Source organism: Neltuma alba, unplaced genomic scaffold (assembly GCF_004799145.2).
Source record: "Neltuma alba isolate B1F8T4 unplaced genomic scaffold, ASM479914v2 tig00004018_pilon, whole genome shotgun sequence".
Taxonomy (NCBI): Eukaryota; Viridiplantae; Streptophyta; class Magnoliopsida; order Fabales; family Fabaceae; genus Neltuma; species Neltuma alba.
In genome coordinates, this window is record NW_021633527.1 from 14,655 (window position 1) to 41,597 (window position 26,943).

General features: G+C 36.0%; 3 protein-coding genes, 1 long non-coding RNA gene and 2 pseudogenes across 7 annotated transcripts; 1 reads left to right on the forward strand and 5 right to left on the reverse strand.

Annotated features, from left to right (window-relative positions):
- The first annotated feature begins 5,207 nt into the window (after positions 1–5,207).
- On the forward strand, positions 5,208–6,337 carry LOC114743428 (heavy metal-associated isoprenylated plant protein 26-like). The gene is made up of 2 exons (XM_028931641.1): positions 5,208–5,447; positions 5,565–6,337. The coding sequence occupies exons 1-2, from the start codon at positions 5,367–5,369 to the stop codon at positions 5,946–5,948; spliced, it is 465 nt and encodes a 154-aa protein (XP_028787474.1). The 5' UTR covers positions 5,208–5,366; the 3' UTR covers positions 5,949–6,337.
- A 2,066-nt stretch (positions 6,338–8,403) lies between these two features.
- Positions 8,404–12,489, reverse strand: LOC114743430 (basic leucine zipper 19). 2 transcript variants are annotated; one of them, XR_003740005.1, is made up of 4 exons: positions 12,083–12,489; positions 10,667–11,487; positions 9,459–9,944; positions 8,404–9,317 (listed from the first exon to the last, which is right to left on the reverse strand). XR_003740005.1 is itself a non-coding variant. In XM_028931642.1 (3 exons), exons 2-3 carry the CDS (start codon positions 11,451–11,453, stop codon positions 9,934–9,936), a joined length of 798 nt encoding a protein of 265 aa, XP_028787475.1. In that variant the 5' UTR covers positions 11,454–11,487; positions 12,083–12,489; the 3' UTR covers positions 8,404–9,933. The 2 variants fall into 2 exon arrangements, 1 of the variants encoding a protein (XP_028787475.1); XM_028931642.1 differs by having other exon boundaries at positions 8,404–9,944.
- Positions 12,490–13,639: 1,150 nt separating this feature from the next.
- LOC114743422 (probable receptor-like protein kinase At5g18500) lies at positions 13,640–18,042 on the reverse strand. 3 transcript variants are annotated; one of them, XM_028931638.1, is made up of 11 exons: positions 17,990–18,042; positions 17,027–17,293; positions 16,788–16,861; positions 16,428–16,522; positions 16,207–16,322; positions 15,582–16,118; positions 15,105–15,353; positions 14,855–15,018; positions 14,528–14,755; positions 14,288–14,437; positions 13,640–14,118 (listed from the first exon to the last, which is right to left on the reverse strand). In XM_028931638.1, the coding sequence occupies exons 2-11, from the start codon at positions 17,160–17,162 to the stop codon at positions 13,858–13,860; spliced, it is 2,010 nt and encodes a 669-aa protein (XP_028787471.1). In that variant the 5' UTR covers positions 17,163–17,293; positions 17,990–18,042; the 3' UTR covers positions 13,640–13,857. The 3 variants fall into 3 exon arrangements, with proteins under 3 accessions (XP_028787471.1, XP_028787468.1, XP_028787470.1); XM_028931635.1 differs by lacking the exon at positions 17,990–18,042 and adding an exon at positions 17,640–17,908; XM_028931637.1 differs by lacking the exon at positions 17,990–18,042 and adding an exon at positions 17,563–17,643.
- A 3,090-nt stretch (positions 18,043–21,132) lies between these two features.
- LOC114743426 (ubiquitin-conjugating enzyme E2 10-like) lies at positions 21,133–23,046 on the reverse strand (annotated as a pseudogene).
- Positions 23,047–25,099: 2,053 nt separating this feature from the next.
- LOC114743427 (uncharacterized) lies at positions 25,100–25,378 on the reverse strand. Its single transcript, XR_003740004.1, has 2 exons — positions 25,265–25,378; positions 25,100–25,151 (listed from the first exon to the last, which is right to left on the reverse strand). It is a non-coding gene; the product is annotated as an uncharacterized LOC114743427 (long non-coding RNA).
- A 901-nt stretch (positions 25,379–26,279) lies between these two features.
- LOC114743425 (rac-like GTP-binding protein RHO1) lies at positions 26,280–26,712 on the reverse strand (annotated as a pseudogene).
- Positions 26,713–26,943: the final 231 nt, after the last annotated feature.

Below are 26,943 nucleotides of genomic sequence, written 5' to 3' on the forward strand. Positions count from 1 at the left end.
TGACTCCGTACATGATCACATGGCTGAACTTTACTCAAACGGGGAAAAAAATATATAGCATTGGATATTGATTGTCGAAAGATGAATAAACCAATAAACAAGATGAAATTCGACAGCCTCCGAATTGATGCATATTATAAACATTGTCGGTCATGTATATTCCCGTTTCGTTCATACCGTAAAACATGACCGTGAGAACTTATCACGGACGAGGAGGTACCGTGAGAGATGAGGAGTTCTGTGAGAGTTGTCCAGGTTATTTAGTTCTCACAGCTGATGATAAACCGTGAGGGTCTCACGGATAGCCTTTTGACTGTGAGAAAAGTGAGTATCAATGGGGACGTTGTTCAAATCAAACGTTCTCAGCGTGAGCCGTCCTCACGGTAATGGAGGTGGTAAGTTGCTAACTTGCAATGAGAATCTTCAGTTTTCTAACGGCTGGGCTAAATCCGTGATAAATTCGTACGGATGTACTTGTGACTTTGGGATTAATAGGTGCACGAGTTAGTGAGAAGTCGTTGGTTCAACGTTCCGATGATTATGGTTCCAGCTTGAGCAGTTCTCATGGTCAGTTCGGGGCCGTGAGGATGTTAGGCATTCTCATGGTTTTGTGGAATTCATGAGAAAGTGGACATGTGTGAATTGATCGATATTGTCACGGACAAGGTCGTGCCATACATAGCTCAGATCGAGAAACGATGTAGAGGATCACCAGTTTTACCTTTTTCAAAGGGTTTTGTTCAATCCCGACGGAATTCTAACGGGCTGGGAGCCAATGTTCTAAAGGGATGGTTGCTAGCCCTTTTCCTCCTCGTTACGGGTTGGCCGACTTGGGCTCCAGCTTGTCCATTATGAAGGCCCATACTCGACACATAATGATCCCATAATGGAATAAAAAAGATGTGGTTCAGTATATATATGATACTACGTCCCATCGTAAATGTAAGAACTAATTAATTAATTACAAAAAAATTTAAGTTAATTATTTATAATAAATATATGTTTTTTTTCTAAAATATCCTTGATAATCAAATTTATTAGTTAAAACTACCACTATTAGAAGGACTATATTAAAAATAAATAAATAAATATTAAAAAAAAAGTAGATTGGGTTTTATATTTAGGATCAAAATAAAAATCAAATGAGATCTTATATTAAGAATTGCCGGTAGTAGTCTTTTTTTTTTTTTTCAGAAACAAATTGAGCATCTTGATTGATCCCTTAATTTCCACCCACAACTCACCCCACTCTTCCCGTTTGAGCCGGCCTCATGTGTCAATATGTGCACCAGTAATTATAAAAGGATCTAATAATTCACAATATATATAATTGCTTAAAAATCTCTCGTTAAAATGTTCGTTATCCAAACATATCTGAAATTTGTTTAGGAATTTCAGTGTGCCTCGTGATTATATTCAATTACTTATAGGTAGGTGTTTGTGGTTTATATTTTTAATTAGATGTATTTCCTTTATTGCTTTCCAGAGTATCCATTTTACGGAGCCCTTTTCACAATTCTATAAAAGAGCCCCAATCGGTAATTTTCTGCAACCCTTTATGAATAATTTAGATATTAGTACATTTAATTAGAATCATATTTGGGAAGAACACAAATTAGATGTAACCAGCTTATTTAGTTTATGTGGATTTTTTTAAGTGGATTAGTTTATGTGAATCTGATAACTGATTATCGTATTTAAGGAGTTAGTGGAATAGAATCAATCTACACGCAAAATCCTAAAGATAGGGATAAGGAATTTGGAGGAAACTGGGAAGTAAAGAAATACCACCTCTAATCCTAAATATTACCTCTATTCCTTAGTATAAGAGCTTATTTAACTTTAATTTTGATCCTAAATATAAGATCTCAATCCACTTTATCTCTCAAATTTATACATTTTTTCCCCAAGAAAGTCCTTCTGACAATGGTAGAATCTTGCCAGTATACTTGATTAGCAAGGATATTTTAGGAAATACAACACATATTTATTACAAATAACTAACTTAACTTCATTTTTTAATTTCCTCAAATTAGTTAACTAGCTCTTATAATTAAGACCGGAGGTAGTATAAGAATTTTTTGATTAATTTGAGGAGATTAATAAAACTAGTTAAATTAGTTATTTGTAATAAATAAGTATTGTTTTTCTTAAAATATCTTTGTTAATAAAGTTATTAGTTACAACTATCATTATGAGAAGAATTATTTTAAAAAAATATATAAATATAAGAGACAAAACAGATTAAGATTTTATATTTAATATTAAAATAAAAATTAAATAAAATCTTATACTAAAAACTAAAAATAGTATTAATAATAAGTATAAGTACAAAGTCGTTTGTGTAGTACTGGGGGTGGGTTTATGTGAAGATTCTCCTTTGCTCGCAGCATAGTGATGGGACGTGGGAACGCTGCCTTACTCCACGTTGACAGCCCCTCCACTCCTGGGACCAAAGATTATCAGCATAGTTAAATTATCTTTTGGATATTTTTTTAAAGTGCAGTTAAATTATCCCTAAATTACCACTACCAGCATGGACTCATGGAGGGGGGGGGGGTGGGGAAAAACGAAACCGCGTGCCGTGCTCAGCGTAGTTTTAAAAAACGAAACCGAGCGAATCTCTGACCGTGCCGTGGTCAGCGTAGTTTTAAAAAACGAAACCGAGCGAATCTCTGACCGTGCCACGCTCATCCCCTAAACACTGTCGTTTTGAGATCAGATACCCGCTCCCTTCTTTTTTTTTTTGTTAATTTATTTGAGTTAACTTGTATTTAGTACTCTAAATATTTTTTCAGTAACACTTAGTATCCTAAATTAGTCAAATTTTAGTGCATTAAGTATCTTAAAATATTTTTTGAGTTACATTCAATATCCTAAATTAATTATTTTTTAAGTGAATTCATCATCTTGAAATATTTTTCAATAACATCAAATATCCTAAATTAATTAGTTTTTTAGTGTATTGAGTATTCTAAATTAATTAACTTCTAGCATATTATATTTTTTTTAATTAGTGATTGTTATTAGAAAAATACTTTAGGGTATTAAATAGTACTGGGTATTACAGAACAAATACTTTAGGATGCTGTATGCGGAAAAAAAAATTAATTTGGGATAGTAGGTATTACTGAGAAAATAGTTCATGATGGTAGATGCATTAAAAATTAACTAACTTAGGATACTATGTCCTACTGTAAAAGTATTTTAGGGTGTTGGATGTACTAAAAAATAATTAATTTATAAAACTAGACGCTATTGGATAAATGCTTCTGTATGCTGAATACACTAAAAATTAATTAATTAGGATACTGATTGTTAGTGAAAAATATTTTAGAATACTGAATATATTAAATATTAATTAATTTAAAATATTGGGTCCTACTGTGAAAATATTTTAGAACACTAGATGTATTAAAAATTAATTAATTTAAAATATTAAGTGCTGTAAAAAAATATTTTAAGAGACTATATACAACTCAACTAAAATAAAATAAAATAAAAATTATTTAAAAGAAAGAGAGAGGGGGCTCCCTCTCCAATTGGTGCTCTAAACGGTACCGTTTGGAAGATGAGCAATACTGAGCATGCCCTGTTCAGAGATTCGCACAGCGGGCATGCGGACTCGGGAAAAAACATACTCGAAGTTGCAAGCGACAAGGATCCGCGTTCCGAGGGGGTTTTGGTTTTATGTGAAGATTCTCCTTTGCTCGAAGGTTCGTGGTGGGACGTGGGAACGCTGCCCGACTCCATGTTGACGCCCCCTCCACTCCTGAGACCAAAAATTATCGACATCCTCAAATTATCTTTTGGATATTTTTTTGAAAGCCCAGTTTTTTTGGTGTGAAGGACATGTTTCATATTTAAAATTAAAACTAACTTAATAATTAGGTTTTATGTTAAGAACCGAAATAGCAAGACCAAAACATACTATTTTTTTATAGATTATAAATAGCATGACACGTTTATTAATCTTATGTAACGCCTAAAAAAATATGATTACTAACATTATTACTAGAACTGATCAATTTTTTTTCCCGGTTCAGTGCTAGTCAATATTAAATACACAGAGTGCTTTTTTCATACGTTGATGGTTTGATTAATTTCTACCCTCCCTAACTATATTTCATCCCACCCATGCCATGCCCATGGCTTATTATAAAGTCCATGACGAGATGCTGAAAAGTGGATGAATAATTAGAGCGGTTGAGATGCTAGTTTAACGGCAAATTATTTTTCAACTCGGGTGAAAAAAAAATTATGACTAAAATAATGTAATTTAATTAAAATATAGGAAAATATTCATATATAATCTTAAGAATAGTTGTAATATTTACATGACAAGAGATTAAATAAATAAATAAATAAAACATCTACGGATAAACCCATACATGACCTAACAAGATTAAGTAATTAAAATATAAATATGATGAACAGCTATTTATTTTCTTAAATTCAAAACGATGATCTTTCAACTTTTAAACTCAATAGAAAAATGTAAAATTCAACCCCAAACAACACATACAGTACAGACCAATTAAGAAGGTAAGCTTTCAAAGGGTGTTTGGCAACTTCAAAACCATAGTTCTAGAAGCACTTTTTTATAAGACGAGGTAAATTCCTTCACATATTTACTTCGTCAACCGTAAAAAACATTTCTGAAATTATAGTTTGGTTTCTATCCAAATCCCCCTTTAATCCTAGGTTGATAAGAGTTGTTGCTCGCAGGTGACGATCCGAAAGCACGGTAATAAATTTGATATTTTAATTTTTTTTTTGGTCGACATGAAAAAAATCAGATAATCTAATAATTGCGTAATGGTTGATGGTGATGGGGAAGCGGATTGGGAGTGGGACATTGCTGGTAGCCAGTTTGTCGGATGCGTTAAACTCTGTGGAAAAAAAAGGCTCCACCTCCAGATGCAGGCCCGATTTTTCCAAATCAAAATGATCCCCCCCGCTGGCATCCATTCTTCCTGGGCCCTTCCTTCTCTGCCCGGCCCCACCTCACTTGTCGTGGTCGGTGCTCTCGTGGCCCCCACCTTGCACACGTGGCACAATTCTGCCCATCCTTCCCAGTTCCCGATATTGCCTTCTTGACTACCCGGACGGCTCAGATTTCCCGCAACACTCGGCCTGCCCAACTATGTCACTGTGTTGCCCTCGCATTGATTATAAATTCGGTGAATCCGTCGCCTCTTATCCTCCAAGGTTGTTCCATCAGTATCACTCCGTAATCTCCTCGCCTCAAAAAGCAAAGCCCTTACCCAATCCTCTGATATTTCATTCCTACCACTTTTCTCCGTTAATTATTCGCATCGGCTCGTGTGATCTCAGCAGTATTCCTTTTTCGCCTCAGATTCACCATGGGTGCTCTCGATCATATTTCTGAACTCTTTGACTGTTCCACTGGTAGCTCCAAGCACAAGAGGCGCAGGCAATTGCAGGTAACCTTACTTCCTTTTCTTTGGTGATTTTTCCCATTCTGCTTTTTCTGCTCTGCATCTTCGATAGAGTTGTGATCTGGATTTTTAACGGGTGGAGTGCTTGATTTGATTGGCCAGACGGTGGAGGTTAAAGTGAAGATGGACTGTGAAGGATGCGAGAGGAAGGTGAAGAGGTCGGTGGAAGGCATGAAGGGCGTGAACCAGGTGGATGTGGATCGCAAGGCTAACAAAGTAACTGTCACCGGCTACGTGGAGGCGTCCAAGGTGGTGTCTCGGATAGCTCACCGGACCGGCAAGAGGGCCGAGCTGTGGCCGTACGTCCCTTACGACGAGGTTGAGCACCCTTATGCTGCCGGCGTCTACGACAGGAAGGCGCCGGCTGGGTACGTGCGAAATGCTCAAGATCCATACGTGTCCCAGCTCGCACGTGCGAGCTCCTCGGAGGTGCGTTACACGACGGCTTTCAGTGATGAGAACCCCGCCGCCTGTGCCGTCATGTGATGCGGCAGATGTTTCCGTGGCGGCCTAGCCTTTGCGTTCGCTGTTGTTGACTTTGTTTTAAGATTTCTGAATGTTAGATTCCTTTAGATTAGTTTGCTAAAGACACTGGTGAAATCCATATAGATATATCTTGATTTGATTGCATATGGTCAAGAATTTTGATGAATCTGTTGAGAACTTCGTGTAAATTATTTCGTGTTTTTGGCTCTGTGTAGATAATTTTGGGGTCATTCTATGGTCAGTCAGGTTCAGATAGATACTAGTATTTGTATCATATACTGATCAGGCTGATTTGTTCTTTTTCTTTTACATGATAACCTCGACAGGTGTACAGGCTAGGTGTGTCTGGAATGTTAATAAAAGCATACGGTGGTCAAACTGAAAATTAATACAGTAATTAGCAAAAACAGTAGCTATCTTTTTTTAATTATGTTATTATGAGACAAATATTAATTTGTACGTTTTGTGCTTTTGTCACCTCCATCTTTTCTGTAAATTATGCATTTGATTCTCATGATTAGCGCAAGTGATAGGGGGGAGAATTATTGAAAGTTATGCATTTGATTTCTAAATGCGGAAAATGCTAAATAATTCAATTCTTTGCTGTTTACCGGTTAAACTTGGTGATGGGTTTGACTAGCAGCTGGGAAAATAATTTTTAAAGTAATCATCTGCTTGTATATGAGCAACCCTGGCAGCGTTGTCAATTGCCCCATTATAAGCCTTCTGGTGGGTCTTACTTTTGAGGCTGAGCAGTGAGCACAAAATCGACAAAAGGTGGTGACCGACAGCCCAACTATTTCTCACTCTGTTTATAGAATCATTTGTTGTTACATTGTCTTTTATTATAATACTTATCCGATCCTAAATATAAAATTTATTTTATTGTATAATTTAAATATAAAATTTATTTTGTGGTGTAAAATTAGGATCGGAAGGAGTATATAATTTTTTAGTTTTAAATATAAGACTTATTTTATAATATAAATTATATTATAAATTTAAAAGCGGAGGGAGTATGTAATATAAAAAAACCCAGCATTTTCATGTGACGTCTTAAAAGTAACAAAAGAAGAAAATTATCACTTTAAAATATAATCTCACCTCATCCGGTCATACGTAAAGATGCGGCGTTCAGTCATAGGTAAATCTTTTGTCCTACACGCATCGTATGGTACGATTGGGTAACCTTGTCGAGCTCCAAAGCCTGTGCTTTCCTTGTCACGTAAATATCAACAGGAGATTATTTTAATTTATTTCTTTTTTTTTTTTGGAAATAAAATATATAACTGTAAGGTGGAATATTCTTCTTTTCATTTCACCTTACTTTCGAGTTGTGGCTACCAAATAAAGCGAGTATCGACGAACAATACAAGGCAGATAATGATTAATTATTGCGATTAAAGACCTTTTATTTGATTTCTCATCAAGTTTTTGAAAAATCGATTACCCATCTATGTTCCCGTTAATGAGGCAAAGGTTTTAGATGAAGTACAATGTTATGTATGACTCATTTTAAAATGACAGGATATAGACCTAGAAGGCTCGAAGAAACACATATATGTATAATTATCAATATACATTTTTTGCCTGCATAATTATGTGCAGTCGATCAATTAGAATATTAAAAAAATCAACACAAAAAGATTAAAGTTTTCAATGTAATTATCTAACATTTGCCATTGTTTTAAGCAATCTAACATTTAATTGAAAATAGTACATTTAATATGATTTTTTATTTACTGATATTTCATAAGAAACAGAGATATTTATATTAATTACAAACAACATAAAATTAACTAAGTCATTCTATCCACAGCTTTTAACTGATTCGAGTGGGATATTAATTCACTTGTTTGTTAATCTGACTGGCCGATTTGAATTAGGTTTTAATACCATGTTTAAGACACAGCTAAAAAATTCCATGTACAGAAAAAGGCCAAGACATTATTAGGCTTTAAATCTGATCAGTCTAAATGTCTAATTTAGAGACTAAATTTGTGGATACTCAACTGTGCTCTCGGTGATCAAGAAACAATCCACTTCTAGAATTTCTTACTGGGCAAACACATGTTTAATTGGTTTCTCTTTACCCGTCTAAGGAACATAATAATGTTCACCAGCTGAATGATTTCTTAAAGAGTATGATCCAATTCATTTGCAACTTGCAACGCACTGCGAAGTTTATTAATCGCACATTTTCTTCCCTTGGAAAGTCACAGCTTAAAGAAAAATAGCACCAAGAACTAAACAAAGAAAAAAAGGAAAAAAGTAATGAGGTTTCATATAGGCTTACCGAAAAATTTCAGAGGGTCCTGCTCATTTAATAGCACTTCAATCTTCATGCCTCACCTGGCCGTGTTTTGTTCACAGAAAAATGGAAAAGGACAGGAAGTAAGCGAAAGATAAGATGAACAAAGATACTTGATGGACGAAGGAGGAGGGGGGAGAGGTGTTAGAAAGAACGTTTGATTTGTATAGAATGAAAGAAAAGGAGGACAAGAATATAAAATACTACTCAAAATAAAATATCCTTGCCCATGAGAAAAAGCACGAGGGTCCTGGGTTACAAACTGGGTCGGGTATTATTTTTTAACCCCCTTTATAACGGTCGAAAGAGAAAACCCACATAATTTTTTGCCTTCTACGCCCTAAGAAGCTGAAACTCATCAAAACCGGATTTTCTCTACATCAACCGCTTAATGTTCATGCAAAGCCCTGATGTTTCAATTGTAACGGTTGAACATTTTTGCCCCTTCTGTTTCAACCACTGTCTTGGCCTACAACGAGGGGTCTTGTCAGAGATGACGATAGTGATCTCATTGCCGGCAGAAAAGAGAGTGGAGGGCGAAGTGGTTCCGTATTTTTCTCTCGGTATTTCAAATAAAGAAAAAACATATTCATATGATTTTGAACTGAAATGATGCTACCAGTTGATTGTGGATTATGAAGGTGGATTTGATTGGTTTGTTTTCTCTTCAAAATTTGTAGATTTTACCTAGAAATTTGATTCAAACTCCGCCAACGAATATGGGATGCCAATCGAAGCTATTTGTACGACCTTTGTGTTTCCGCTGTTCAACGAATTTCATGCTATGTCTGATGGGTTTTTTTTGTCAGTGACAATGCTAGATTTCCCGGGAAACATCTCCCAGTGACGGGATGAAACAACTCACAGTCAATTGCTAGAGAAAGGGCTCCCAAGGATGATTGAACTGTTGCTTCCCTCACTGCCAAACAGAAATACCAAGGCCTACAAACAAGTCTCCTGTCCTTCGGTCTGCCATACGTTTTGCCATTTCGTCCAACCAAACGGGGCCTATAGGTGGCAAAGTTCCATGGGCATCACTTGTCCAATAATGGGCATCCCTTGTCCAGCAAAATGCAAAAGGAACTTGTCATTCAGATTAATGAATGGGTAAGGACGAAGAATGCTGAAAACTAAGCAAGACGAAATTATCGTTTCACAAACCAAATATACAGATTACACAATCGATACTTGTGTCTCACCTGCCCACAGCACAAAATATTGAATGTTAACACATCGGCTTCCCTAAGTTCTGTAATTCAGCATCGACAAATTCGTTGCGCAACATTCACTTAGATGGCCTCTTGCACCAACTCAAATAAGTCCATGTATGATCACACAGCAAAGTCTATCAGCCATAGCTCTGCTGGCTACGCATGCACTATTGTTTTAGCTTAATAAAAACGTCAATGTAGGACAAAATAATATCTAAACCAACCATAGCCAGCAAAGTTTGATCTAACATTATAGAATAGCCATCCCAACCTAAGTAACCCATCAGAGGGTCAAAAAGAAAGAAATGAATTTTCCTAAGCAAAGATCAGAACTACAAAATGACCTGATGGATAGCTGATGCGGCAATTGGCAACAACTTATTAGAAGGAAGTATGTACCACGAGGATGATGAAAACCACCATTGCCATGTCATTGCCTCTTCAACTAGCCATTGTGGGTGGCTTAAGTTTGCCCTAATACATAAGATACCATTGGATTATTGAAAAGGAAAACCAAGAAGACCCAATCCATGACGCTTCAGGTCTAGGATCACAAAGACACATCAGAAATTCAAAAACTATCTAGTGTGAGACTTCTTGATGCTTGTAGAAATATCTTCATCATGATTATTGCAGTCTGACAAAATTTTCGAAAATCATAAAAGTAAAATGATCACAATAAAATGTTCAAGTGTACATCTCCCTCGCCTTCTCATGGGTCAAATGATCTCCTTAGCAGGTTAGGAGCCATGCATCCTTTGACATGTTTTACTACTCAGGTAAGTCTAAGTCATTATATTGCAACATTTACAAGCAATCAAGCACCATGCTTTCTTAGATGAAGTTATGAACTTAAAATTATGGTCAACAACCCTTCCAAAACCAGGGATCCTCTTTTGGCAAAAATAAAATAAAACAGGCATCCTAGTGGAAGTTAAAGGTCATTGATCTGAAGATCTAACAATTAACCTTCAGCATTACATCCAGACATAACATTGAGATGGCCAAGATTTTATCCAGAAAAAGAAAAAATACAACAAGATAAACAGAAAGCATAGGATCACAAACAAAGATCAAACATGCTAGGCAGATTATACCATTCACTGGCAACTTGAATGGCATCAAGCTTATACATAAATTGGTATGAAATTAATAATCCATGCTAGAATCAGAGAGATAGGGGAATGAGGATTCACCTTTTCTTTTATTTGCTTTAGAAGACTTGATATTGGACACCTCCTGTCCAACTCCACAGCCAGAAAGATCATTGAGACCCAAATTCTGGTTTGCTGGGCAGCGGATGCTTTCAAATTCACAACCATTCAATCCTTGCCCGTCAGTTGATAAATATTCTGTATTCTTGCCATCTGCTCCTGGATGAAGACAATGCACCTGATCACCACATTGCACATTACAAGGATTCATCAAATAGGAACCAGACGAGTGTGCAGTTGGCGGGTTCAAATTAGTTGATTTCTGATATGGAAATGATCCAATCTCCCCATCAATCCTTCCTCGAATGTCTACTAGCAAGCACTTTAGTCTTGCAATTTCAGCCTCTAAAGCAGACTGATTTTGCAACCTCTTCAACAAATGTTGATTCAAAGCTCTCAATTTTACAACCTCATCCTCCAAAGATGCAGCTCGGGCTTTCTTCTTCTCACGATACTTGCGAACTGCTTCACGATTACCTGAAGAACGTTTTTTTGGCTTCTTTTCTGCAGAATCTGTACCAGCACTATCATCAGTGCCAGCCTTTTCTTCAGAAGGTGCGGGAACAATTTTGGTATGCACATGATAACAAGTGTGGGTATGTGAATTATCAGGGCCAGGAGGGTTGCAAGTGTGAGTGTGCGTGCAAGCATGTGCGTCCTTTAAAAGCTCTTCAAAGAAACTATCCATTGAGCCAGTACTCTGAAGTTCTTCCATGTTTGGACCGGAGAATGTTCCTTGATTTGGGAAATCAAGCTCACCGTCATCCATGACGAATTCCCAAATATGTGTAAAGATGGCGGACCTAGTCAGAAAAATGAGATTTATTATTTTGGTTTCTACAAATATCAGAAGCTGGTATTCAATTCCTTCTATATGAAGTCAACAGTATACGAATGAAGACATCCAAACAAAATAAGAATAGCAAAAGAATGAAATTTATAGTCTTTTTAAAAACTTGAGCACCAAGCAAACTGCAAAATCCATGAAAATCTAAGAGACGAGCTTCAACGTGATGGGCTTAAAGAATTTTATCAATCCAGGTGGGAGTTTCTTTCAGGAAAGGCACGCAAACGACTAAATCAGACAATATAGAGAACTGCAGCGTATTGAATATATGCATATACGCTTTCCTCGAATTCAAGAACAAGACAGGCACGCATAAACTAAATTAGCCGACAATAGAGCCATAAAGCTTTTTATTTTATATTGTTCATTCAGGTTAAAAAACTAGTGAGTGCAAAGCGAGCAGGCTCTGCTGGAATTTCAGGTTAAAAGTTCAGATGGTAACAGAATCGATCGAAAAAGAAAAGAAATAAAAACTAAATTAGAGAGATTGAGGTTCAAAACAAGAGCGAGGAATGAAAGGTAAATCAAGAGACAACTACATCTCAGCAAACCTTAAGATGAGAAGTTAGTGATGGCGCGACGGAGAGCGGCAAGCGAAACCCTAAGAAGAAAATGGCCACATTCTGCAGAAAATAGAGCAAAACTCGAAGCACCAGAGCCAATGGATTGGTTCAGACTCGAGAGATTCCACAGATTTCTGTTTGTTTCGGGTCTGTCTCTCTCAGGGTCAGACTTCGAACTGCAATTGTCGACCGCTCACAATTTTTTGATTTATAACTATTCAAAATCGACATTTTTTTGGGCCGTATTCATTATCAGAATTGACAGAACTTGCTTTTTGACAACAAGAATTCACAGAGCTTGATCTACCAAAATTTAAAACTTTTTCCGGGCCTTATAATTGTTTTTTGGCCTCTGCTATAAAAATGCAGGAGCTCCGTGGCATCATGAAAATCTGCACATTGTGGGTCCGCATGCCTAATGAAAGATTCTTAGATCGTAATCATAGCTGCGCATTTTTCAATATCGTTACTGTATTATACTATCTCGATTCTAATTATTAACAGTTAGTTGTTTAATTTGAGAAGATTAATAAAAAAAATTAAATTAATTATTTGTAATAAATAGATGTTATCTTTTCAAAAATATTTTTACTAATAAAATTTATTAGTTAGAATTACTATTGTTAGAAGAACTAACTTGAAAAAAAAAATATAAATATGATAAACAAAATGAATTGAGATATTATATTTAAGATCAAAATAAAAATCAAGTAAGATCTTATTAAGTACTGGATGTAATAATAATGATGCAAATCAAACCTGATCGAATTAAAATAACGTAACTCTGTAACATTCCTCCACATTCCCCCCGCTACATTTTTTTTTGGTTTTTTAACCTGAACCCTCCATTTTTGTTCACTATGGAATAAAATAGGTTTTTTTTCATCCATCTGTGTGTGTCTATGGTATATTAATGTATAAAATCTCCGGAACACCTCATTATTCTTGTAAAACAAAAAAAATACGAGTATATTCCATTAGAAGCGTTGACCCGTAATTTAGTTATGAAAACATTACTCTAATTCAATATGAAATATAGAATTATAGTTGTAAAACCAAAATTATTTTGAATGCTGTTCAATAAAATAATACTCATGAAGATATGACTTATTTTGAGCTTCTTCTATTAATATAAAATATAAAGTTTCTCAAAATTTTTACTTTGTATAAACCATGAATAATATAATTTCCCAAGAATTTCATAATTTTTCTGTTCTTTTAATCTTTTCCCTATATTTCATTAAATTTCGTGATTTTTGGATCTTTAAACCTCTTTAAATATTAGAAAGATTATTACAACCATAAAAAAATTTCAAATTATTTATCCCGTGCATCATTAAAATAATTCAGTTACTAATAAAAGTAACAAAATTTCCCCTGGATATGTGTTTGTTTAATTTTTAATTTCAAAAGTTTTGAATAAACTCACATTTGAATAAACTCACATCTAAGTCACTCACCTCACAAGAGAAACAGAGCATTCTTGCTTTTGACCTTTCATTCTCACCTTAGTAAAGGATAAGAGTCTTGCTGCGACAAGAAAAATAAAGGTTAAGTATCTGAGCCGCCGTAGCTCAAAATCTGTGTATTTATTCTCAAGTCCTTGTCTACTTATTTTTCATATATATACACAGGAAACGCAACTCCACAATCCTTTTCATCGACCAACCACCTCATTGTTGGGTGCTCTATGTACTCAAGTATTATATGTTACGTATAAACGAAGATATCATAGATTTATTTTTTCCTGAAAAGAAAAACTTCTAATCAAAACTGGATGATCTGCTCCATCTTTCTTTCAAGTGTTCTTCCAAAGAAAGACTGTTACTCCGCTCTGTACTGCTGCTATTTGAAGTAGAATCATCATCAACATCAAGCAATGCAAGACTAAGGTGTAACTCTGCACTTGAATTTGGATACACTTCGTCGTCTATATTCTCCTGGTTTTCTGTATGCTCACTATCAAACCCTTGGGAGCTCAGAAAATTCTCATCTCTTTCTTCTCCTTCAAGGATCTTCAGTATCTGCACATACTTAACGTTATGAGCTAAAGCTTACTTAACTTAGATCATTATGGTATCAGGTTCATGATATCTTGAATTCAGATTCATCAAACATAAGTAGTTTGAAGTTTGAACATGCTTATTGCCTCCATGAAGACAGAACAAAGAACCTTAACATCTTAGCTGTTACCTGGTTCATCTTGGGACGAAGCCTAGCAGCCCTTGTAATGCATAGATTTGCTGCCTTAACCATTCTCTGCATTTGGACCTCGTCAAATTTCCCCTCTAAATTGGAGTCCAATAAGCCTTTAATGTTCCCACTCTCTATTATTGGTTTTGCCTGAAATCATTACATATATAAAATAGTTCATCTACTCATCATATGTATTGTAACAAAAGTCAGAGTTATCTAGGTAGGATTAGTTCTTACCCACGCGACCAAACTTCGTTGTCCTTTGCAAATCTCGGAACTGATTGGTTTCTTTCCTGAAATTAGTTCAAGAAGAACTACACCGAAGGCATACACATCTATCTTGTCACTTAATTTTCCATACATGAAGTATTCAGGAGCAAGATATCCGAATGTTCCTACTACATCTTCTTGTGTCAGAAAATATGAACTTGTTGGTCCCCAAATTGCAAGCCCAAAATCAGTCAACTGCCACAATTTCAAAAGAGGGGAGTTTACAAGTGATGTCATAAATTTTCAAACATAAATGTTCTTTTACGGAGTTTAAAGTAATATTTACATACGTACTTGTGGTTCAAGCTCATGGGACAAAAGAATATTTGAAGACTTGACATCCCTGTGGATAACAGGCTTCGAAGTTTCGTTGTGAAGGTAATTTAGGGCTTCTGCTATGCCAACAGCCATATTAAATCTCTCTTGCCATGACAATATGGATCCATCCTTGTTCTCACCTACATGCATTATAATTTCAATTTAGCATCAGGTTATCCGAAAAGTGAAAATGAATAGGGGAAAAAAAACTGTTCATAATCTTTACCGTGTAAATTTTCCTCTAAGCTTCCTTTGGGGAAAAATTCATAGACAGAGATTAAAGCATTTTCTGCAACGCAAATTCCAAGCAAAGGGGTTATGTATTTGTGCTTCAAAGAGGATATTATTTCCACTTCCTGTGCAAAATCTCTACAAGCTTCTTTTGATGATTGTAAAACTTTCACTGCAATTGGTTTTCCATCAGGGAGAATCCCTTTGTACACACGGTTACTCCCTCCTTTGCCAATCAGATTTCCTGCAATGGAAATTCAAGTTCAGGTCTAAAACACAGAAGAACATGGAAAACAGCTCAGAAATCCTAATGCAGATTCAGTTTTTTAATTCTTTTTTTTTTTTTTTTAAATTAAAAGTCAAAGCCAATCAATTATAAAGAGGGATGGGCAAAGTTAGGGCCATGCCAGTTCAATATCTAACATGTTTCTATTTCTAACCATAATTAGCTTGGTCTATTAAATTTTTGGACCTGAAGAGAATTGAGAAGTCCAGGACTTGAGATCCTCAATGTTAAACCACTTGCAATCAAATGAATTCACGTCCAAAATCGCCTCCAAGTCCTTTGGCAGCTCAAAAGATAAAGAACGGGAACTGTTTTTCTGTCTGTCATCCTCAACATCACTGATGCCTCTTTCTGAGAGACTTTCTTCCGTGGATGAAAAGCAAGAACTTTTCTTTGGCGAACGATCTGGTAAGTTCATTACCCACTGTACTACAGACAAGTTCCTCGAAAGAGGAGTCTCTGATATTTCTGAATTAACTCTTCGGAGCAAGGGCCATCCTAGTTTCTGCTCACAGGGGTCACCTACAAACAGAGAGATTGCTCTTGAATACCCTTTCTTGCTCCCTTTAACACCGCCAAATACTTCTTTGAATTCTGGCACATCTTCTCTCGTCTCTTCATAAAATAATGATTTCACAGTGGCAACCTCGGAGTCTCCATATTCAGACAGGAATTCTTTGTCATCCATGCTTGTGAGGCTAGGCCTCGGATCTTGTATAAGACCTATCATCGTGGGAAACAAGTCAGTCGTGGTCTTTGGTCAGGTAAGAGCTGGTCTTCTTTGAGGACCAGAACATTAAAAATACCGAACCTGGTAGTTTAAGATTGGTACACCTTCTGAAGACAATTCTTCCATCATGGATGGCTACAACATCTGTGGTGGGTGGGAGTCGTTTGGCACAATGTTTTGCTGTGGCAGCACCACCACTGAAAGTGAAATATGATTTAGACTGGTCCGAATTTTTTTTAAGGGGAAAAAAAAATCAGATGAACAAAATCCAGTTCAAAATTTTGGAAAATAAAATTCCTTACCCAACCACTAGAGCCAGAGCAGAATTATTCTTTGACTCTCTCACAAGAATGTTTCGAACGGATCTCCCTCCGAAGATTTGACCTATGAGACTTACCTGAACCCCAGTTAGGCCAAGTTGCAATATGCAAATATCAGTCAACTTCCCATGAATACGTGTAAAAAACTAGCAAACTCGCATTAGCTCTCCAGAGATCCTTTTTAGATCACTTAAGAAAAGAACTCACATCTGACGAGTTGCTTTATTAAACTAATCCATTCACATGATAACTTTTAATCTCTGAAAAACTAAATGAGCTATACAATTCATGACCAAGTTGAAAATTTGCTCACACAACAGTTGGGCGCTGCATTGTACTTACTTTTTTCACATCACATAGGCCATCATAAACCTCCAAATAATTGTCCAGCAGGGGCTTATTTTTTGAAACTTGACCTGTATAAATGAAAGTGACAACAATAAGAAGGAGAAAAACACTCTGTTTCAACTAAGAAACAAAATATATAAAGTTACTCTGTACTTCGAACAGAACATGACTTCGTTTCATGAAAGTTTAGGACATGATCCCCTGAACTTTTTTTCCCTTTGGTTAAGGATTACCTGGACACTTGACCACATGAACTGCAACAACGCAGTCTCCAGGTTGAGCAACTTTGACAAGAGCCCAGTTTAGAAGCTGCCTGCTTTGGCTGTCGATTCTTATCCCCACCAACACAGTTCCCCTCTCCACGGTCATTGTTGTGCTTTGCTCTTCTGGATCAAATCACCTTTCAAATCCCAAAATAGCTATGAATTCTATTCCTCTGTGAATTCGCCGAACTCCAGCAAAGATAATCTTCTCCGTTTCCGAACGAATCATCTCATTCTCTGGAAAACAGGGCAACCATGGTTTAAACTAAGGCTTCCATTACTATGCACACTTTTAGAATACTATTTTCTGATTATAAATAGCACCCAGAACAGATTACCATTAAAAAAATTACAGGATAACAGCCGTTAAGAAACACAAAACGGAAGGAGAAAACCCACCACAACACGTGAGATATGAAATTTTTAAACTTTTCTTAAAAGAAGAAGCAGGCATTAAAAATGGAAAGATACAGAATGACAAACAAGACGAGACAAAGAAAATACACCTAAATCTTGAAGGCAGCTATGGTTTGAGCCTAACATGATTTTTAAACGAAATTACCGCCAAATAGCATCAGCTCACCTACTGCAACTAAATTTCGGAAGCTCACAGAGCAAATATATTTTAAGAAATAAGAAAAGAGTGGCGTTCTTGCTTCTTTGGACGATGATACTGAGTGAAAGGAAACACCTATCTTCTTTTCTTGTTTTCAAAACTAGAAGAAGGAAAAAAAAACCAAACAAAGATGAAGATGGTGATTATGAGGGAAGAAGCAAGTGTCGGCAAGGGAGAGAAATCTGAGGGGAAAGTGAGGGCGCAAAATTTTATGATGCTCAGAAAAAGAGGGAGATTGTTAGTAGTATTTTTGTCCTCCAATAAAAACCAGAAGTTTTCGCGCGAAACCCGTCATATCCGGTCGGATTACTTGTTACCGGCTATTATGTGTACCCATACGGCCTGCTTCACTGCTTCCACCACCCAGCTTCTCCTCCGCTACGTACAAATAAAAAGTTTCACTTCATTTTTAATTTTTTTTTCCAAAAGAGTGACACAAGTTTGGAAGAGACAGAGACAATTCAGATTCTCTACCCATAACAATTTCGTTTTATGCCTACATCCATCGAACAATAACACAGTTTAATAAAAAATTATATTAATCCATGGCACGTTTAAAAGAAAAGTAAAAAAGAAGAAGATGAAAACAAATTTAAAGACAATCAAACTTGCTGTCCTTTTCTTCTAAATATATTCTTTCGATCCTAAATATAAGATTATAAAATAGTCTTATATTTATAACCGGAAGAATACAAAAGATTCATCCGAATTATTTTATGCAGATATGATTGGCTTGGCGCAAAAGATAAGGACTAGTTAACGGCTTTAGGTTAAGTTGGCAGTTTCCTGCCATAATAATATACTATATGTGAGATGCATAATTGTAAACATTCCATAACAAATCACAATAATTGAAATAAAAATACTTTACCCACTAATTAATCTCATATGAATCAATCATCGTGTCCATGCTTCGTGACAACCCTGATGATCATGATGATGCCATTCATGATTCGTTTTTATTCCAAAAAAGAATATAAATTTTCCATTTTATTTTTGTTTTCTCAAAGGAGAAGAAAGAACTACAATAGTGAGAGGAAAGGAGGAGGAAGAAGACGAGGAAAGAACTATGATATGCGAGAGAATATGTGTCACTAAATGAAGAATGTGATCTTATCTTACGCAAAAGGTGTGATGACATATAAATGTTTGGGAGTTATTATCCAATTAAGGTGATGGTAGTTAGAGTTAAAGATGATGACTTGTAGCCACCCCCAAAAGGTCTTTTAGGAGCCACAAATCTAAAAGGCCAAAACCATATTTAAAAGAAGAAGCGGTGTCATAATGGTTGCTTTGCTCGTCAGAAGATGAGATGAATGCACTGGAATTTTTTCTGATATCTATTTTGTTACTTGACGAAATGGAAATCCATTCAAAGTTGGATTAAAAACGTTAAAAATCTGATGCACATGTGGTCCTACAAATTCAAAGTCTAAAGTTCTGCCTTTCTTCTTCAATTTGTGCGACCTTGTCCCCCGTACAGTTCCTCTTTCTTTCTACCTTATCTCTTGTTAGGTCCAACAGAAACTGCCTTTGTTTGCTGTAATTGCTGTTTCACTTTCACACTCCTTTCATAAACAAAGGTAATTCCCTGCTCATATTTTTGGGTCAAATCAATATATTAAATTAATTAATCCAAAGTTCCCCTGTTGACCATGTTCAAGTGATTTATTATTATACTACTATTATGACACAAAGTGATTAGTGATGATAATTAAGAAAGGAAGATTTAAATTGAAATGGTTGATAATAATTATAGGTGTAATGTGGCAGGGAATGTTTTACCAGGATGTTAGTTAGGACGGTGCGTCAGAACCAACAACTATATATGTATGCGACGTTGACAATGAAATTTGGAAAAACTTGTCCAAAGCCATCAGCTGACATCATTGGACAAAAACTTTGAGAATCGGAATTTAAAGTAAAACCCATTACAAAATATGCTACTATTTTAATATAGAAAAAAGGAATGGTCCAAATTTTGAAAAGATGCATCATCAACCATATGCTCAGTGGAACGATCTATACCAAACTGTCCTTCTTATATTGTCTTCTAATCTTCAAATTTGATTCTCTGATTTCACTTTTCATTTCCTTCACTCCTCAGGTATTTTATCCAAAAATTCAACCTACAAGATAATATAGATTTTCGGAGCGCTTTATCTATAGTTGTAGTGCTCTATTTTTTTTAGTTATTGTTTGGCGTATATCTCTTTCTTTTGATTTGTAGCCATGGGTTTTACTCATGCCAGGAGAAGCTGGCTAGTGTACCTTTTATTCCCAAAATTGTTGGTTTTTATCTGATCTTTTGTTTGGATGATTGTAGCAGTTGTCTCAAAGGTCTCTCTATTTTGTCATATGAAACTACAAGCCGGTGTCTGGTATACGATAGTTATTGTGTGTCTGTCTTTATGTACTTGATTATCTTGTTTCATATAATATAATTGACTATTTTATCAAAAATGTTGAAAAATTTTGCTTATATATATATAAGCTCGTTAAAATTGTTCATAGTACAGTTCCTGTGGATGAGATGATATGTCAAATACTGGTTTTCCACACGCAGCATGTAGTTCTCATAAAATATTCCTTGGCTGGACTACTACTTCTAATTATATATATGCGAAATTGAAACAATTTTACTATGTGTGTATCTCGATCATTTTCCTTAATATGCAGTCCTATGGATGCTTTCGGTTTCGTCAATCGTCAAGGTTGATGTAAACTATGAATTTACGCATTTGAAGTGAGGGGGGTGATATGGCCCACTCAACTGCATCTTTGGAATCAAGTACAGGAGTTATTTTGCTTAGAGAATATTAGATTTGGACATGCCCTATTGTTTCTGCAATATCGCCAACCACAAAAAATCCTCCAACTTGCACTCACCATAACACTCTGTGAGGCTTGGCTTGATTTGCCTCAGATGGAATCACTTCAATTTCATTACTTTTTTTTTTTGTGTGCCCATCGTTGCAATTATATTAAAGGATTAATGGGAATTCAAATAATATGATCTGTTTAATATCTTCAATTATTGCTGCCTTTAGCTCCTATGGGAACTTTATATAATGAAGAAATGTAGCCACCTTGATCTGTTAGGTGTCTAATTAAACAAACTAAAATGGTTTTGGAAAAGCAGAACGATGACTTGCTATGGTTCTTGACTTGTTGCTGATAGAAATAATCAATAGTAGCAAGGAACTGACGTGTCGTTTTGATCCGTTCGGGAAAGTTGCATTGTTTATTAGCGAGTAGTGATATTTTCAACTCTTGAAATTGTACTCTTCCAAACATATCAACTTGAGTTCAGTACAAACGCGATCATAATTATACTAGATCATTGCGAAAGAGTTCATTTTCAAGACTACCCAGTGTCAAATATTTAACCTTCAATTGGAATACAAAATACCGAGTAATTTTAAGAGATATCAAGAAGAAACGCATCACGGGACGAACATCAAGGAAAGAAGAGTGGCAAATTGTTTTGGGATTTATAGAAAGGAGCAAGAAAAAGAATTAGTATTCATGTCGGTGTATTTCAGAACTGATGCTACAGAATGAGTTCAAGAGACACAAGGATTGTAACAACAAGAAGAAGCTATCAAGCATGCTGGAATTTAGGGAGTAAAGATATATTTATCACAGCATGAACGGGAATTCAAGATAGGAGGTATTAGCGCGTTGTTCTTGCCCAAAAAAGATCAACGGAAGGTTTTGGATCAAATGCAAAATCTAACGCAAGATATCAATAATATGAAGCAGGGATTAGGGGGGATGTACTTCTGCATGGCATCACAGAAAATGAGAGACTGGTGGGTCCATAGAAACAAGTTTAGGCAGGCTGTTTTGTAAGATGAAGAAGATCCGAGCATGTTTATTTATTCTTAGATAGAAAACTCGATACAATTACAAAGGTAAAGCCTTTAGAACAATTCTCATAGTCATAGGAGGGTGTACATGTATGGTAATGGCTCAGGTCAAGGCCACTTTAGTATAAAGGGGATTGATTTGGAGTGGCGGGAAAGAGAGGCAATTATTAGGAGAGTCTGATCAGCCCATGGCATACTTCTGGGTCCACCCTCTAGCAGTCGACTCATACTTCTGTTTGTCAGATTTGCACATATGAGCAATTTCTGGAACAAGCGGGTCATCTGGGTTCGGATCCGTTAGCAGGGAACAAATTGACAGCAAAACCTGTCATAAATATACAAGGGACAAGGATGTTAGACAATTTTTCTTAAGGAGAAAAATTGAAGTCGCTTCTGATATAGGGAATATAATGGATCCTTTAAGAGCTGCAAAACTTAACCTTGGATATGGTGAGGGCAGGGCTCCATTGTTCTTTGAGAATGTCCAGACAGATATTTCCATTGCTGTTTATATTGGGATGGAACACCTTCGTCCTGAATGCAACCTGCCAACAGCTCTTTTAACATCAGCTGTCTGCTATAAACATTGGGAAGAAATTCGAAAGTTTAAGACAAATTATGAAGCATCAATATTTCAAGACTGAAACTGTATCATATGCGACTGTTGTAGATATGATAGCCAAGTATGTTTTCAAAATCTACTTATCAGAAGACAAACTTGAGTATGTATGGCAAGTAACAAGAGAATGAATATGTGGGTAAAAATAAAGGAAAAATTATCAGGAACTTATGTAAAGACTTCAAAATAGCTTTCAAATATCATAAAACTATGTCATTTTTATATTTCTTAAAGTTACCAAGAATTTCTAGAGTTATTAACAGATCTGCCAACTGTTACAAGATAATTTTATTCATCGTAACATAGAAATAAACAAATAATAAATTTGTATGTTTAAGAAATATGAGCGGCACCTTTAGGAAGTATTATGGATGATTTAATTCTTGAAAAGAGCTTTGATTTGTAAAGTTCTTATCTATCATTGATATAAGTCGAGTCTTAAACTATTATTTTTCCCAAGAGAATAGCTTGTGGTGCATACCTTGGGAGGCTTGAAAGGGTAATCAGGAGGAAAATGGATGGTAACAAGGAAACACCGCCAGCATAGGGACTGTCATTAGGACCAATGATGGTTGCTTGCCAATGGAACATATCCTCTCCAACAGGACCTGTTTGTCACCATAATAGCCATATCACAACACATTCAGGGGAAATCAAAGGAAAAAGAAGAACCAGTTAAAGTTGTTTTCACGTGTGCTCTACCTGCACTGCATGACGTTGGGGGGTCTCTCTGCAAGTCTTTGAGCTCCTTCAGAATTCTCTTGGACGCCATTAACGTGGGGCGAGGAAGAGGAATGCAAACCAAATGAGAATTATGGTAAGCTAGAAAACAGGCACTGCATATTTAATGGAGGGAATGGGCGGGTGGTTTCCAGGGAGATGTTGAGCGATTTCATGAGTTCCATTTGTCCACTGTTGACTCGTGAAAGTGGGCACAGTATATATTCCTCAACAAATGGAGCAAAATAAGATATCAAGAATCTATCGCCTTTCACAAATTATGTGGGAATTTGAAAGATGTTTGCCATTTCACACTGTTTTTCAAGTTTTCCAAAGCCTTTTCTGTCCCCAGTTTTAATTGACCATAATTAAATTAAGATCAGCAAGTAGTTACAGAATCCCGTATCACATCAATGATGCTGAGATACCATTAAGTATTCTACTCAGATATTTTTTTTAATATTAAATCAATAAAGTTGAGAAGTAAATTTTTATGAGGGATTGGCGTAGCACTCAAATAATTTACGTAAAATAGTAAAATCCAATTACTCCGTGGGATGGGACCATATTACCACATGCCAGTTGCCAAAAATACAACTGTAAAGGCATGAGTTTCTTTCCAGCATCCTAGTGAGATACTACAAGGCGCACCTTCCTGCTTCTTTGCCCAATCAAAGCTTTATATGTATATGCAAAAGTAGCAGCTCAAGTTATGCAAGTTTGAACACAAAGATTTCAAGATATTTGCAATATCCGAAGTTCAAGCTTACTGAGAAAGAATAAATCATTGTCGGAGAAAGTCATCCTTAATCTCAAGTAAAATTAGTTCAACACGTGTATCTCTCTGTCTTTTTGAGCAAAGTTCTACTACAAAGATCACGAGGAGAAGACAATTGGTGGGGGTGAAAGAAATCCCAAGCAGCCCTGATAGCATCAGCCAACCCGTGAGTAATAAGGCCGAGCTAATCATAAGAATGTTTGAGAGCACTTTTTTTTTTTCTAGACCCTTCTTTTAAAATCAAGTTTATTTAAGAATCTTTCAAATATCACCGACTCGAAAAACAGACAACGCTGAGAATCTGATAAAGTTGGAGAAACATCGTGTGCCATTCCCTCTGAAAAATGTCAAGGGCGATGTACACTCCCCTGTCCAAGTATGTAAAGTTGCTAATACTCTCCATTACACTCTTTCTATTCTTACTATAAGATATATTTAACTAATTTAATTTAATTAAAAAATTAGATAAATCAGTTAATTATAAAAAAAATATTTTTTTTTTGTTCTAAAACATCATAATCATCTTCTTTGATATCCTCCTCTCTCATCTCCTACTCAATCAACAAGGATAATTTAAAAAAATTAATACATATAAAAATAGATATTATATTTATAACCAATATCAACTCAATAATTAGGTAACGGAAGGGTATATTCTTGTGAGTTCAGATTTCTTGTTTTCAAGTACAGGTTTTATTCAACTCGCTTGTCATTTAACTTGCCTCAAGTTGCAAGTTTTCTCAGCTTTTCGTCATCTGAGAATTTTTATATTAGATAATTCAAGCTAAGCTTTTGGTTAGACCGCTGCAGATACATTTTACAGAATTAACACTAAAGAGAATGAACTGCAATCACTCTGCTAAACAGCTCATAACCATAATTACATATTACATAGTTCACATCCAAAGGAACGTTATAGCATATTAGATTACAACATGAATAAAGTCATGCCCACAAACGAAATAGCCTCAATAGAAAACGTCAGGGAAGCAGCAAGCTTGTACGTGAAGGGTTCCAAACGTCTCGACATCATGCCCATACAGATACACACACAAACAACTAACTTGGATGCTCATGAGTCACAAATACAGTCAGTGTTGGAGCCATGGAGCAATTGCTTCCTATAGGGTGGAAACAGCATATAAATAGCATAGTGAAGAGTGAAGACTACTGGTAAATGGCTAGGGTCATGTCATCCTCCAATAACTAGCATGTAAAAACAAGGGAAGATCTCACAAAATAAAACAGGCCTTTTGCCCCTTTCTTTCCTCTTTCTTCTGCTTCGGGGGCTGGAGAACAACTTGGATGGCTGCATCAAAAACTGCTTCCACATTCTGTATTCACACAAGGATTGGCATCAATCATGTTATAGCATGCTTTTACTCCATTAACTTTAAAGATGCAAATAACATTTATTTACCATCTGAGTTTTGAACTAAACTACACTCAACATAAACAGGAGCGCCAATAAGTTTTCTTAGTTCCTCCCCCTTCAAAAAAGATAGAGAATAAGAGCATTCATCAGTAAGTTTAAGTTCCGACTTTTAACTAACAAACAAAGGCTAATAGACAAACAGAAACACATAAAAGCAGTAACATACACCTGAGCCGTGGTGATGGGCACTGCACCAGGGTGGTCTAGAAGGAACTTCTCATCATCCCGAAGATCTGAAAGACAGATTCAGCTGCCATGATTCATCAAAGCAAACTAGCCAAGAATTGTCTAAAATGAATCCATCAACTACATGCTTTTAGCCATATATTTAGGAGGAAACATATTCCTAAAGATGCTATCTGAAAACTATTGACAAAAATTTTGGCGCTGTAAACAACACTTTTGTTATATGATACTTGAAGTGGAAATTCAAATAATTCATGAATTCAAGATTATTTGCAAAACATTATCCTACACCAATGCACTGAGTTGTGTAATAGGCAGCTACACTTCGTTCCATCTTAATCATCTGAGACACTACAAACGTCAAGACTTCTGAAGACTCTGTACAGAAAAGTAGAAAGGGAATTAAGATGAAGATTTACCAGGGCACTTTCGTCACTCAAATAAAAAATTCTGAACACAAATCGAATTAAGATGCTGCTATCTATTCACCATTTATCTTTTAATCATACGATAAGCTTCAACAATTGGGTAACATTCGCCTTTCCATCCCTACCATATCACAAACTTTGTCACGGTTATGCGGTTAATGAGAATACCTATCTCCATTAAGCATCATAAAGAAAAGCTCCTATATAGATCAGTATACAATGAAAACACCTAAGATCAAAAGATAAACATAAGTTCGTAGTAAGGAACTAATTGACTGGGGAAAACAGCTGAGAACTTTGGTTCAGTGGTCCTGACTTCATTGTTCTCTCAGCTATATTCTGATACTCACATGTTAAATTGGTAGGTTGGAGTAATAACATTATATTGAAAGTTAACTATCCCTAAAATTGGTTTACGGCATCATGTGTCTCTTGAAATTGAAACTCTATTGAATGGTTCCTCTTGGTCATAACTTGATGCCTATGAATTATGAGTGCACCCAGGTTTAGCCAGTCAACACCTGTATTAACATAGGCAATGCAAGTGAATATAACGAAGGAAGAAGACTCTAACCAAGTTTTGTCCCAACTAGAATAATTGGGACGCCAGGTGCAAAGTGCCTCGGCTCAGGAACCCACTGGAAAAAGAGAGAAGAACCCATTAGTACTGAAAAGAAAGGGACAGAACAAATATAAAAGAATAAAACGCATCTTACTTTCTTGGCGACGTTTTCATAGCTTGCCTTGCTTATGAGAGAGAATGCTACCAGAAATACATCTGTCTGAGGATAGCTTAAAGGTCTTAATCAATCGTAATCGTCTTGGCCTGTTTCATGTCATTAAAACATCGGAACAGTGGCAGGACTCTTCAGAACGACCAAGAAAAATGAGACGTAACCGTTAATAGAAGATTACCAGCTGTATCCCAGAACCCCAGATTCACAATGCTTCCATTCACAACACATTTGCACTGTAATGGTCGAAGACAGTTGGTACATAATCCTGTCGCCAATGATTACAAATAGACAAAGGATGTTTCAGTCATTGCATGTCAAGTTATGCTCGTATGAGAGCAAAGTGACAAAGGCAAGTCAAACAGAGCAAAGCGATGGATATTGAGATTACTGCATCATCAATTAAAATAAAGGAACGAAGTTTTAATGTCATTACTCAAATTCAAATTCATCAAGTTTCAAGAATACAGGGCTTCCAGGCAGTGGAAACACTGCAGAA